General features: G+C 44.6%; 1 protein-coding gene across 2 annotated transcripts in view; it reads left to right on the forward strand.

The window, feature by feature from the left end:
• The window catches only part of MOCOS (molybdenum cofactor sulfurase), a 75,219-nt gene that overhangs the window by 21,194 nt on the left and 38,850 nt on the right, over positions 1-15,175 (forward strand). For both annotated transcript variants that reach the window (XM_054461337.2, XM_063653600.1), the window contains exons 7-9: positions 4,532-4,648; positions 6,680-7,141; positions 11,184-11,346. In XM_054461337.2, coding sequence (XP_054317312.2) covers positions 4,532-4,648; positions 6,680-7,141; positions 11,184-11,346 — 742 coding nt within the window. The remainder of the gene's footprint in view (positions 1-4,531; positions 4,649-6,679; positions 7,142-11,183; positions 11,347-15,175) is intronic.

Raw genomic sequence — 15,175 nt, forward strand, 5'->3', positions numbered from 1 at the left:
AGAGGTCATCCTTATCTTGTGCCAGTTTTCAAGGGAAGTGCTTGCAGCTTTTGCCCATTCAATATGATGTTGGGTGTAGTTTTGTCATAGATGGGTCTTGTTATTTTGATGTATGTTCCTTGGATTCCTTGTTTGTTGAGAGTTTTTAACAGAAGGGATGCTGAATTTTGTTATAAGCCTTTTCTGTGTCTATTGAGATGATCATGTGGTTTTTGTTTTTAGTTCTGTTTATGTGATAAATCACATATATTAATTTGTGTACGTTGAACCAGCTTTGCATCCCAGGAATAAAGCCTACTTGATTATGGTGGATTAGCTTTCTCTTCTTCTTCTTTTTTTTTTTCTTGGAGACTTGGTTTCACTCTGTCGCCCAGACTGGAGTTCAGTGGCACGATCTTGGTTCACTGCAGCCTTGACCTCCCTGGCTTAAGTGATCCTCCCACCTCAACTTCCCGAGTAGCTGGGACTACAGGAACATGCCACCATGCCCAGCTAATTTATTTTAATAGTTTTTTATTGTATAGGTGGTTTTTGGTTACATGGATAAGTTCTTTGGTGATGGTTTCTGAGATTTTGGTGCACCCATCACTTGAGCAGTGTACACATTGTACCCAATATGTAGTCTTTTATCCCTCCCCCATCCCACCCTTCCCCACTGAGTCCCCAAAGTCCATTATATCATTCTTATGCCTTTGCATCCTCATACCTTAGCTCCCACTTATAAGTGAGAACATATGATATTTGGTTTTCCATTCCTGAGTTATTTCACTTAGAATAATGGCCTCCAGCTCCATTCAAGTTGCTGCAAAGGCCATTGTTTTGTTTCGTTTTATGGCTGAGTAGTATTCCATGTTGTATATATACCACATTTTCTTTATCCACTTGTTGGTTGATGGGCATTGAGGTTGGTTCCATATTTTTGCAATTGTGAATTGTGCTGCTATAAACATGTGTGCGTGTGTCTTTTCCACATAATGACGTTTTCTTTGGGTAGATACCCAGTAGTGACACCTGGCTAATTTTTTGATATTTTTTGTAGAGACAGGGTTTTGTCATGTTGCCCAGGCTGGTCTTGAACACCTGAGTTCAATCAATCTGCCCACCTCAGCCTCCCAAGGTGCTGCAATTACAGGTGTGCACCACTGTACCTGGCTGGAATAGCTCTTTAATGTGCTGGTGAATTCGATTTATTAGTATTTTGTTGGGATTTTTGTGTCTATGTTCATCAAGGGTATTGGCCTGAAGTTTTCTTTCTTCATAGTATCTCTGCCATGTTTTGGTATTAAAATGATGCTGTCCTTATAGAATGAGTTAGGGAGTCAGTCCACATTTGTTAAACCCTAGATTTCCCAAACAAAATTCATTTCCCAGGGAATCTTTTCCCCCACTTTTCTGAATAGCCATAAACTTTCTAAAGAATACACTTGGGGAATATTCTTCTGGGGGGAGATGTTGGTCCTCACTGGTGTTCAGGGGCAGACACTGTACAGCCACAGGTGGTCTCTCGAGTATGGCAGCTGTGTAGACCCCTCGCCCCCACTGCCCTCAGCTGTCAGTACTGGCAGAACCAGCCCTGACACTACTAAGAAGCACAATATTTTAAATGCTTTTGGAGGGGGCAAGGTGGAAAATGCATCAGAGGCAAAAGGTTTGCCTTCTTAAATATGTTATTCTAGGTCATTGGTAACGTAAGTTTTATTCTTGAATCAAAAGTAAATGTGCCTGGGCGTGGTGGCTCACACCTGTAATCCCAGCACTTTGGGAGGCTGAGGTTGGTGGACCACCTGAGGTCAGGAGTTGGAGACTAGCCTGGCCAACATGGCGAAACCCTGTCTCTACTAAAAATACAAAAATTAGCTGGGCGTGGTGGCACACACCTGTAACCCCAGCTATTCATGAGGCTGAGGCAGGAGAATCACTTGAACCCGAGAGGTGGAGGTTGCCATGAGCTGAGATCGCACCACTGCACTCCAGCCTGGGTGACAGAGCAAGACTCTGTCTCAAAAACAAAATCAAAAACAAAAACAAAAAAAACCAAAAAACTGTGTGTGCTGTGGCAGGGGCATGGGATTTGTGGTGGAGAAGAAGCTTCCAAGAAGAGGAATCACCGGGGTGTGAGGCTGCCTGTCTAGGTGTCTGGGGACTCTCATTCCCCGGGGCTAGACACAGGATGAGTTTCTCCCTCTGTGCCTTGGTAGAGGAAGCTCACTGTGTGAATGGATTCTGTGGCTAAGGCATGACTAACTGTGCCAGTTCAAGAAAGTGCGGTTACGGTTTTTTCAGGTTCAGGGAACTTCACGATATGGGAATTTCCACAGGGATTTTGGTGGCCTTCGGAAACATCAGTTGGGTTTAGCTGTCTCTTTTTCATCAGGGGTTGTATAAAGAATTTAGGTCCTATGAGAAGGCTTTGGGTTCTTGTTTTGGTATATCCAGGCTTCTAATTTTATTCTCCCACTGTTGGAAGTCACTCTGCATGGTGGTTAAGAGCGGGGACTCAGAGTCTGTCTGCCTCTTGCCAGCTCTGTGAACTTGGGCAAGTTAAGCTCTCCAGGACTCTGTGAAATGGGGATAACAATATACCCTGATTATAGGGTTGATATGAGGATTAAATGAGATACAATATATACATCCCTTAGCACAGGACCCAGAATAAAGTAAGTTCTCAATAAATGTTGGGCACAAAGGCTCCCGGGCTGGGAGCCTCCAGGGCATTGTAGCTGGGCCAGTTTCTCAGTCCTCCCTGAATGCTGTGCTCATCCTGCCATAGCAAACAACCTCCTTCACCTGGCTGGGCACAGGCTGGGCCTGTGTGGGATTCCCCAGGGCTGAGGGCAAGAAGAGACTGATGCATAAATGGGAAATTAGGACAAAGGGTAAGTGTGGCTGCAACAGTGTCTTCTGCTCACATCCTCTCATGGAGTGCCATGAGACTTTGACACTCCTGCATGGAGGGCTGGGGATCCATGGGTCTTCCCCTAGAATCTGGGCTGATCTGTGACTCGCTCAGCTATGAGCGAGTGCCGGGAGGATGACACTGCATGGCTTCTAAGGCTAGATCAGAAGAGATGATGCCATATTGGCTTTGTTCCATGGGACACTAGCTTTTGAGCCTGGAGTTACCCTGTCAGCTACTGTCTCACACCCTGAGGCTGCTGTGCGTGCTGCAAGGATGCCAAGCCACACAGAGAGGCCAAGCTCAGGACTGTGGCTGGTGGTCCTAATTCTGAAGCCCTTCCAGCCTGTGGACCAGAAAGACCTAGGAGTAAAGGAGTCTCCAGATGATCCCAACCCCCAGATGCCAAACTACTCCCAGCCTTTGAGTCTTCCTAGCTGAGACTCCAGACATTTTGAGACAGAGAGGAGACATCTCCTTCATGCCCTGTTTGAATTCTTCCCACACTGTAGCCATGAGGTGCATAAAATGGTTGTTGTTTTATTCCCCCTAGTTTGGGTGGCCTACTTCACAGCAAAAGGAACTGGAATGGTGAATATGGGGGAGCGGGTGAGGGGCAGCCACGGGGACTCTAATTCAGCCTGGTGGGAGCTGGACAGGGGGTCGGGGGTCTCCCTAGGAGTTGCCTTGTGAAGGGAAACCTGACCTGGAGATGGAGTCGGCCAGGCCCAGTAGAGCTGCCAGGACTCACCTTAGAGCTGGGATACTCCTGAATTCACTAGCAGGTCTGCATGCCAGTGGGCCATTAGCCAAGGGTGAAGGAACAGAATTGTTCATGTGAAGCCCCTCACTTCAACCCAGAGAATGGCTTCTTCTCACACACCAGAGGAGAAGGCCAAAGTGAAGACTGCCGTGGTCTTGATAAGGGTCTGTGGGAGGCATCACTGCCCAGCTAAGATCCCTGGCTGACCACGCGGTGACCTCTGGCCACCCCACATGTGACTTCCCAGGGAGAAAAATTCAAAGGCTCACCCAGCTGAGCAAGATGTGTTTATTTTCCTGAGTGCAGTTCAGTGACTCCTCCTCCTGAATTCAGCCTGAGCCCCCAGGGCGAGGACTCTCACTGGGACCCCAGGCCTTTGGGGAATGGAGTCCTTGACTCACAGCCTGAAGGAGCTGGGGCAAACATCTCCAGGGGCTCAGGTGAATGCGAACCACCTCCCAGAGCCTTCAGAGGGCAGGAAAGAACTTTGGGAACTTCTGGACTGAAAAGCAATTCTGCGATTAAACCGAAAGTTGGAGAAAGTCGGAAAAGCAAATCAATTATACTCAGCATGGACACAGTAACACTTGCAGTCCACGCTGCGAGCTGAGGTGGGGCTGCTCGGAATAGCACTTTGCGGGGCCTGCTCTGTGGTCCAACCCTGTGCAGCTGATGCCAAGAAGCCACTGTCTCCAGCCCCACTGAAACATTTTAAACAATGTTTAACCTGTGATAGATCATTTTAGAGGACAATTCCAGGCTTGTATCATCATTTTATTATTAGGAAAGAGAGGTCCAAATCCTGATCTGAATCTCTCAGAGTAAAACTGCACGTTGGTAATGGCTCATTCCATGTTACATTAAATCCGCAGGTGGACAAAATGGCCAGTCTTTACAACATCCACTTGCGAACTGGCTGCTTCTGTAACACCGGGGCCTGCCAGAGGCACCTGGGCATAAGCAACGAGATGGTCAGGAAGCATTTTCAGGTTGGTACAGGGCTCTGCGATCCAGACGCTGGTCAGCGAGACCCGGCAACACCTGTTGCTGCCTGCGTGTCTGGGGTGGGGGCTGCTGCTGCATACTCATTTCTCCACGCCTACTCTGTGCATGTACAAAGGAAAAGGAATACAAATGGAAAATGCTTCAAGAAGGCCAGGCGCAGTGGCTCACGCCTGTAATCCCAGCACTTTGGGAGGCCGAGGCAGGTGGATCACCTGAGGTCAGGAGTTCGAGACCAGCCTGGCCAACATGGTGAAACCCTGTCTCTATTAAAGATGCAAAAATTAGCCAGGCATGATGGCATGCGCCTGTAATCCTAGCTAGTTGGGAGGCTGAGGCAGGAGAATTGTTTGAGCCCAGGAGGCAGAGGTTGCAGTGAGCTGAGATCGCACCATTGCACTCCAGCCTGGGTGACAGAGCAAGACTCCATCCCCCACCACCAAAAAAAAAAAAAAAAAAAAAAAAAAAAAAAGAAGAAGAAGCCGGGTGCAGTGGCTCATGCCTGTAATCACAGCACTTTGGGAGGCCGAGGTGGGTGAGTCACCTGAGGTCAGGAGTTCATGACCAGCGTGACCAACATGGAGAAGCCCTCTCTCTACTGAAAATATAAAATTATCCAGGTGTGGTGGTGCATGCCTGTAACCCTAGCTAGTCGGGAGGCTGAGGCAGGAGAACTGCTTGAACCCGGGAGGTGGAGAGTGTGGTGGTGAGCTGAGATTCTGCCATTGTACTCCAGCCTGGGCAAAAAGAGCGAAACTCAGTCTCAAAAAAAAAAAAAGAAAGTGCTTCAAGATACTCTCTATAGCAGACTTTCGGATTCGTTTTTTACTTTGAGGCCAACCATTTAAAGGCAAGGGAGGGGTGTTAACAAGGGATGTGTGAGGATGTGCCCTTACCTGGTTCAGCCCTCCTGAGGTACAGCCTCCAAGCTAGAGTTAGCTGACATCTGGGTTGGGTGCGGCGTGGAACTCTTCTAGGGCTCCAGGGATTCTGTGTCTCCCAGAATCCCCACCCTCCCTGTCTCTCCCCTGGGCTGAAGTTTTTCACTTCAGGGTATAGCCTGTTTTGAACCATTTCATTAGGAATAATTTGAGTGGCAAAGAGTGTTTATTGATCTGAGTTTCTAATTTGATTTTCCTTTGGTTGCCGTGAAATATTGTATATACTAGATCTCAACTAACCATGAACTGAGTTTTGTTTAAAAAGAAAAAGGGATAGGAGAGAAGGAGAGGGAGAAGATAGGAGAGGGGCAGGAGAAGAAATAGAGAGAGGGAGGCTCAGAACACAAACACAGCTCCAGATAGAATATTTGGTCCTATGGAACGCTGTGGCTCCATTTCTTCGGGTGTCTGACCCGGATCCAGCACCGAGGTTTGTCCAGGACTGCTCCATGCACTGTGCTTACCAGTGACCAACACCAGGCAGCCGGGCTCAGAGGCTGAGATTCTCCTGCCCTTCTTCCCCACCTCCCTGCAGGGGCACTCAAGCTGACCTTGGCCTTCACAGTGGCCCGGGGCTGGTCATTTGCAGGGGCAGCATCTCTGCCTTTCCCTGTTGCCAAGGGGCAGCTCTCAGGGATGCAGGCCTCCCCTCAGTACTGAGAGGCTAACGAGAGTGACCAGTGATGTTTCTCCCATCTCAGCCCTGGGTAGACCTTGAAGTTGACCCTTTGGTGCTCCTGAAACCTTAGTCTGTGTTTTGACCCCTCTGTGAGCTAGCCCTGTGCCTGGCTCTAGGAAAATGCTTTCCATGAAGTATTTCTATTAAACTTTTTAATGGCCCCTTGAGATTGATATTGGTCCCAATTTACAGCTGTGCAAAATGAGATCCAGAAAGTGGTCCCCTGCATGTAGAGAGCTGAACTATGTATGTCCCAGACGCACAGCACATATGTTAATGTTGCAGTTCTGTTTTCCTGGGTTAATTTTAAAATTAACAAAGTGTATTTTGCCAAACTGTTTCCAATGTCTCTATGAGAAAGGGGTCACTCTGGCTGATGCACTTCCCTCTTATCCTAGGCTGGTCACGTCTGTGGGGACAATATGGACCTCATAGATGGGCAGCCCACAGGATCTGTGAGGATTTCATTTGGATACATGTCGACGCTGGATGATGTCCAGGCCTTTCTTAGGTTCATCATAGACACCCGCCTGCACTCATCAGGGGACTGGCCTGTCCCTCAGGCCCATGCTGACACCGGGGAGACTGGAGCCCCATCAGCAGACAGCCAGGCTGATGTTACACTTGCTGTCATGAGCAGACGTAGCCTCTCCCCTCGGGAAGATGCCCTCACAGGCTCCAGGGTTTGGAACAACTCGTCTACTGTGAATGCTGTGCCTGTGGCCCCACCTGTGTGTGATGTCGCCAGAACCCAGCAGACTCCTTCAGAGAAAGCTGCAGGAGTCCTGGAGGGGGCCCTTGGGCCACACGTTGTCACTAACCTTTACCTCTATCCAATCAAATCCTGTGCTGCATTTGAGGTAAGGACTTTCACAGCAGCACAGAAAGTCTTCTCTTTGTTTACTCTCTCTATTTTTTGATAAAGTGAAGAAAAGCATGAAAAAAAAATCAAAATCATCCATCAGAGTGTTGTGGTGAGAAAAGCCATTCTCTCTCTCCCTTTCTTGGTCTGTGCTGACTTTTGAACATGACTGCTCACGGGTACTCCTGAGAGGACCCTGTTTCTGAGTGGTGAATGTGTCATTACTCTTATTAGTTATAGCTGCAACTTTCACTGAATGTGTGTGCTGGCTGTGTGCTGAAGCATTGTATGTGTTTATTTGTTTCATTTGATCCTTAAAATGGTGAAAGATGAGGTGGATAGTAATATTATCCCTATTTTATAGATATGGAGCCTGAGGGTTTTGAGGTTAAGCACTTTGCCCAGGTGACCTGAAGATACGTCAAAAGGACACAAGAGCCAGCTTGAAGGAGCTCCCATTGGCCAAGTCTTTGGCAATATGTACATCAAAATAAGTACTGATAGTGATGAGTGGTGAGCATTTGAGAAACACAGGAATCCATGAGTCCAGTAGAAAGTAAAAATGAATTAGCAAATAAATAGAGAAGAAGCTCAACCCTACTATAGAATACCAACTAATAAATCAATGATAGAATTTTAAAAACTACCACTTTGCAACCATCATGCCAATAATTGATTTAGGCAATAGTCATCAATAGATGCTAAATCTAATGAATGAAAATTTGATAAGTAACAGTATATCTGCATATTCTGAAAATATCTCTCCATAAAATACTTATTAATTAGTAAGTACCACCTACTTATTGATGAATTTTACAATGGAGAAACCTAATAGACCCCATGTTAACCAAGTAGCAAAAGTTGACATCACCAACATTGGGACGAATGAATGGGGTGTGTCTCCTGGGATGCACAGAGAAGAACATAGCATTGGTCCTGTGGCATTCCTACCAAAAATGCAGAAATAATAAGGAAGCTCAGATAATCCCAAATTAAGAGACATTTAGCAAGGTAGCTGGACTGTACTCCTCAAAAACATCATGGTTGTGAAAGACAAGAGAAGACTGAAGGAGACTAGAGAGACCTGACAAATGTATGCAACGTGATATTCAATGCAGACAGCAGAGGTGGAATCTGAATGGAGTCTATTGGTTAGTTGTAATATCAGGTCAACAGTAATTCCTAATTTTGATGGTTGTACTGGGGTTATGTCAGAGAGTGTCCTTATACTTAGAATATGTACAGTAGAGTATTATGGGGGTGATGAGACATTATTTTGCAACTTATTCTCAAATGATTTAGAAAAGTCAACAATCAGAATTGGAGTGAAAGGTTTATGGGAGCTCCGTGCACTGTAACTACTTTTATTTAAGCTTAAAGTATATTAAAAATATTAAATTTTAATTTTTCTAAATTGTGGCATCAGTAAATAATATCACTTTTTTTTTTTGCATCTTTACTACTGAGGGTAGCTGGGCTCCCTTGTGTGTGCACTACAGGGACATCTATGACCAGTTCTGTGGTTGGAACTCTGAACCTTTGCCTTTGTCCACACCCTTCTTCAGCAGACAGCTGGCTCAGGAAAAGCCCTCATTGAAGGGACATTGCACCCGTGCTATCACACGCTGGTGCTGTTAAAACCTAACCTGTGGACAACCGCTCCTGCAAAGGGCAGGAGCAGGAAGCCAGCAGAGATGAAATTGGACTAATTCTCTCTGTACTCAGAGAAAGCATATCCTTGCTAAAATAAAGGTTCAAAGAAGAAACGAGATGAAGACGGAATTGGTCTAGTAGCTTAGGAAATAAGTGGAGGGGATGAATGAAACTTACAGAATGTAACCCACAGCTGTTTATTCCCAGCTAAACCCCCAGAGGGCTTAGGGAACCACCACGACATCTTGTGAGGATGCTGCAGCCTTTCCTCAATGTGGGCCTCTGTTTCTGAGCTTGGGCCCTTCTCACAATTACATGAAGCAGCTTCTATTGCTCCACAGCTGACCTTCCATACCAGAATGGTCAACCCAAAGAACATCATCTCCATTAGTTTAGGATCTCACCATCTTGCAAAAGCAGGATGGGGTGACAAGGCTTGGCATCTGTGGTAGGTGAACCCAGAGATGTGGTGGAAGGAGCGGCAGGAGGGAGCTGCTGGTGGGACGGCTACACCTCTTATACAGGGAAACTGTACTTCAGAGACCCTGATGGAAGGAAAACAAGCAAAGTTAGAAATAATCAATGCCTCTTGTTATTCTGTGATGTCAGCTTTTGATGCCTATTCCCACCTAACTGGTGGTTTTAATTTTTTCCATCAGCAGATTCTGTCAAATTCAATTTTACCTTTTATGGCTTTTTTTTTTTTCTTTTAGAGAAACACACCACCAGGAAGAACATTTGTACCTTATTTTCTGGGTCTTCGAAAAAGCCAGCATCTTTTTGGGGAAACAGTTTAAAACTAGTTTCTCAGGGAGTTTTCTTCTGTGCTGAAAGATTTCTTACTTGCTACTCACTTTATTCATTTTTTCATTTGATTATTATTATTTTTTCAAGATGGGATCTCACTCTGTCTTCCAGGCTGGAATACAGTGCTGCCATCAAACTCACTGCAGTTTTGAACTCCTGGTCTCAAGCTATCCCCCTGCCTCTGCCTCTTGAGTAGCTGAGACTACAGGCACACACCACCATGCCCGGCTACTTTTTAATTTTCATTTTTTTAGAGACAGGGTCTTGCTATGTTGACCAGGCTGGTCTTGAACTCCTGGCCTCAAGTGATTGCCCTGCCTCAACCTCCCAAAGTGCTGGCATTACAGACATAAGCCACTATGCCCAGCTCTACTCACTTTATTTTATTTTATTTATTTGTTTTTTTGTTTATTTATTTATTTATTTATTTTTGAGATGAAGTCTCGCTCTGTCGCCCAGACTGGAGTGCAATGGTGCGATCTTGGCTCACTGCAAGCTCCGCCTCCCAGGTTCAAGCAATTCTCCTGCCTCAGCCTCCAGAGCAGCTAGGACTACAGGCGCCTGCCATCACACCTGGCTAATTTTTGTATTTTTAGTAGAGATGGGGTTTCACCATGTCAGCCAGGATGGTCTTGAACTCCTGACCTCATGATCTGCCCACCTCAGCCTCCCAAAATGCTGGGATTATAGGAATGAGCCACCATGCCTGGCTATTATTATTATTTTTTTTATTTTTTTGACACAGAGTCTCACTCTTGTCGCCCAGGCTGGAGTGCAATGACATGATCTTGGCTCACTGCAACCTCCGCTTCCTAGATTCAAGCAATTTTCTCAGCTGATTTTTTATATTTTTCATAGAAAAATATGTCTATACTATTAAGAAATACCTGGACAGGCACCACTGCTAAGGAAGGATATACAAGAGCAAAGAGGTGGGCGTGGTGGCTCATGCCACTAATTCCAGAACTTTGGGAGGCAAAGGCAGGTGGATCACTTGAGGTCAGGAGTTTGAGACCAGCCTGGCTAACATGGTGAAACCCTGTCTTTACTAAAAACACAAAAATTAGCCGGGCATGGTGGCAGGTGCCTGTAATCCCAGCTACTCAGGAGGCTGAGGCAGGAGAATAGCTTAAACCCAGGAGGCAGAGGTTGCAATGGGCTGAGATTGCACCACTACACTCCAGCCTGGGTGACAGAGCAAGACTCCAACTTAAAAACAAACAAACAAATAAAATAGCAGCAAAAAAAGAGCAATGGCTGGAGCCAGCTGGGAAAGGAGGCTTGCTTTTCACTGTAGACTCTTGTACTCTCTGAATGTCAGGCATTACCTACTTAAAACATGGCTTGAAGTGGAGAAGGGTGGAGTGTGGACCTGGAGGCTGAATGGGAGATATCCAGCTCCTACATCATCATCTTTGCATTGTCCTCTCTGTTTTAGTTTCTTCTCTTCCTCCCTTTCTTCCTTCCAGAGTAGGTGCTGAATTCATGAAGTCTATCTGTGTTTGTGTAGCCACTGTACAAACAGGTGAAGACCAACTTTGGGGAACCCTGGCCTAAGACACGTCTACCTTTTTGTTTAGGTAACCAGGTGGCCTGTAGGAAACCAAGGGCTGCTATATGACCGGAGCTGGATGGTTGTGAATCACAATGGTGTTTGCCTGAGTCAGAAGCAGGAACCGCGGCTCTGTCTGATTCAGCCCTTCATCGACCTGCAGCAAAGGATCATGGTCATCAAAGCCAAAGGTGGGAAAACTGCTTCATTTTCACAGACCAGCTCCCAAGAGCAGCTTTTATACTCACATGAAATACTCTACCATGTGTTAGAATAACCCATCAGCCTGGGCAATACAGTGAGACCTCATCTCTACAAAAAAATAAAAAATTATCCTGGGCGTGGTAGCACGTGCCTGTAATCTCAGCTGCTCAGGAGGCCGAGGCACAAGAATCACTTGAACCCGGGAGGTGGAGGTTGCAGTGAACCGAGATCATGCCATTGCATTCCGGCCTGGGCAACAGAGCAAGACCTCGTCTCAAGGGAAAAAATGGGTAAAATAACCTGAAAGTAAGGGAAATAGTGTCTAGGAAATGCAACAAAGAGTTTGTTCCCCTTGATTTTGGGAAATTTCGGGAGAGAGAAAGATCTGACAGTCCAATCAGACAGTAAAGAGGGGCCAGATGTGGTGGCTCACACTTGTAATCCCAGCACTGCCGAGGTGGGCAGATCACTTGAGGTCAAAAGTTCGAGACCAGACTGGCCAACATGACGAAACCCCTTCTCTACTAAAAATACATGAAGAAGCTGGGCATAGTGGCACACGCCTGTGATCCCAGCTGCTTGGGTACTTGGGAGGCTGAGGCAGGAGTATCGCTTGAGCCCCAGAGGTGGAGGCTGCAGTGAGCCCAGATCGCACCACTGCACTCCAGCCTGGGCGACAGAGGGTGATGATGTCTCAAAAAAAAAAAAAAAAGAGGTATAAACTTTATATTAATTAGATGATGTCCTTTTTAGTTAAGTTTCTTTTATTTTCTTCACTCATCATCATGTATACTGCAGGCTTTAATTCGTCCTTGTTGATTTTGTTATGAGTGATATGAATGATCAAACCTATAGAAAAGTATAGGCCTGCTCTGTTTAGTAGAACTTTCTGTGATGATGAAAATGTTCAAATTATACCTTGTCCAGTTTAGTGGCCACCAGTCACTTGTGACTATTGAATTGTGGCTAGTGGGACACTAGAACTGAATTTTAAATTTTACTTAATTTTAATTAATTTAAATAGCTACATGTAGCTATGCTACAGTGTTGGACAGCACAGGTGTAAAGAATAATACACAATTACAGCATTCAATTTTAGCAAATCTTAACATTTGCCACATTTCCTTTAGGTCCTCCTCTTCCTCTTCCTTTTCTTTTTTAATATACATACATACATACATACATACATAAAACATTACATAGCAGTTGTGGTGCTGGGTTAAAAAAAGATAAAAGACATTACAGATACAGCAGAAATTTCCTGTGGACCTCTCCTGAGTCTTACTCCTCCTCCTTTCCCATCCCACTTACCATTTTTAGAACATTCCCATTTCCTCCCTAACTTGCAGTTGTACTTTTGTGATATATAACATTTCCATATATTCACGATTGTGTTTCTTGGCTGTAAGTGTTCTGTTCTGTTCTGTTCCCGTGGTTTATTTTTCCTTGAACCAAGAGGCCAGTGTTATTACTAGAGTTATAGAATGAGTCTTGATATCCCCCCTTTTTTTTTTTTGAGACGGAGTTTCACTCTTGTTGCCCAGGCTGGAGTGCAATGGCATGACCTTGGCTCACTGCAACCTCTGCCTCCTGGGTTCAAACGATTCTCGTGCCTCAGCCTCCCGAGTAGCTGGGATTACAGGCATGCAGCACCACGCCTGGCTGATTTTGTATTTTTAGTAGAGACAGAGTTTCTCCATGTTGATAAGGCTGGTCTCGAACTCCCGACCTCAGGTGATCTGCCCACCTTGGCATCCCAAAGTTCTGGGATTACAGGTATAAGCCACTGCGCTGGCCCTAATATCCCATTTGTTTAAATTGTCTGTTGTCACATATTGCAGAATCTCTTTTAAGATTGAGTGGTATTCTGTTAAATGAGTATACCATATTTACTTTATTCATCTCTTAATGGACATTTAGATTGTATCCATATCTTGGCTATTGGAAATAAAGCTGCAATGAACATTGGGAGTGCTAATATCTCTTCAGTATCCTGGTTGAAATTATTTTGGATAAGTACCCAGAAGTGGGATCACTGGATCATTTGGTAGTTTTATTTTTAATTTTCTAAGGAATCTCAATATTGTTTTTCATATTGACTGAAAAATTTTACATACCCACCAGTGGTTGCAAGGGCTCAAGTTTTTTCCACATTCTCGCCAACACTTACTGTCTTTTGTTTGTTTTCTTTTGACGATAGCCATCCTGACAGGGGTAGAGTGATATCTCATTTTGATTTTAATTTGCATTTCCCTCATTATTAGTGATGTTAAACATTTTCCATATACCCATTGACCATTAGTACATCTTCTTTGGAGAAATACCTAGAAATACCTATTCAGGTCTTGAACCCATTTTTTTTAAAAATTTTATTTATTTATTTATTTATTTTAGAGACAGAGTCTTGCTCTGTCGCCCAGGCTGGAGTACAGTGGTGCGATCTCGGCTCACTGCAAGCTCTGCCTTCCAGGTTCACGCCATTCTCCTGCCTCAGCCTTCCCAGTAGCTGGGACTACAGGCGCCCACCACTACGCCTGGCTAATTTTTGTATTTTTAGTAGAGACGGGGTTTCACTGTGTTAGCCAGGATGGTCTCGATCTCCTGACCTTGTGATCTGCCTGCCTCGGCCTCCCAGAGTGCTGGGATTACAGGCGTGAGCCATTGCTCCCAGCCACTAACCCATTTTTAAATTAGGTTATTTGGTTTTTTGTTTGTTTGTTTACTGCTGAGTTGTATGAGTTCCTTATATATCTTGGAGGTTAACTACTTTTTCAGATAAATGGTTTGAAAATATTTTCTCCCGTTCCACAGGTTGCCTTTTCGCTTTTTTAATTGTTCCCTTTGCTGTGCAGAAGCTTTTTAGTTGGATATAGTCCCATTTGTGTATTTTTATTTTTGTTATTTGTGCTTTGGGTGTCATATTCACAAAGTTATTGCCAAGACCAATGTCATGAAGTTTTTCCCCTATGTTTTCTTCCAGGAGCTTTACATTTTGGGATCTTGTGCTTAAATCTCTAATCCATTTTGGGTTGAAATTTTTGTATGATGTAAGATAAGGGTCCAATTTTATTCTTTTACATGTGGATATCCAGTTTTCCCAACACCATTTGTTGAAAAGATATCTTTTCTCCATCGTGTTTTCTTGACACCCTTTCCAAAGATCACCTAACCATATATGCATGGATTTATATCTGGACTCTCTATCCTGTTTCATTAGTCTATATATCTGTCTTTGTGCCAGTACCATACTGCTTTGATTACTATAGCTATAGTGATATATTTTAAAATCAGGAACTGTGACAACTCCAGCTTTGTTCTTCTTTCTCAAGATTAATTAGTTTATTTGTCATCTTTTGTGGGTCTATATGAATTTTAGGATTGTTCTTTCTATTTCGGTAAAAAAATGCCATTGCGATTTTGATAGGGATTGGATTGAATCTGTGGATTGCTTTGGGCTCTATAGACATTTTAACAATATTAATTCTTCTAATCCATGAACATGGAATGCCTTTCCATTTGTTTAATTTCTTGTTTGTGTCTTATTTAATTTCTTTCATCAATGTTTTGTAGTTTTCAGAATGTGAGTATTTCACCTCCTTAGATAAGTTTCTTTTGTTCTTTTAAAAGAGATTTAGGGTCTCACTCTGTTGCCCAGACTGGAGTACAGTGGCATGATCACAACTCACTGCAGCCTTGAACTCCTGGGCTCAAGCAATCCTCCTGCTTCAGCCTCCTGAGTAGCTGGGACAACAGGCATGTGCCACCATGCCTGGTCTAGATGAGTTTATTTCTAGGTATTGTACTCTTTTTTTGTGC

Source organism: Pongo pygmaeus, chromosome 17 (assembly GCF_028885625.2).
Source record: "Pongo pygmaeus isolate AG05252 chromosome 17, NHGRI_mPonPyg2-v2.0_pri, whole genome shotgun sequence".
NCBI lineage: Eukaryota > Metazoa > Chordata > Mammalia > Primates > Hominidae > Pongo > Pongo pygmaeus.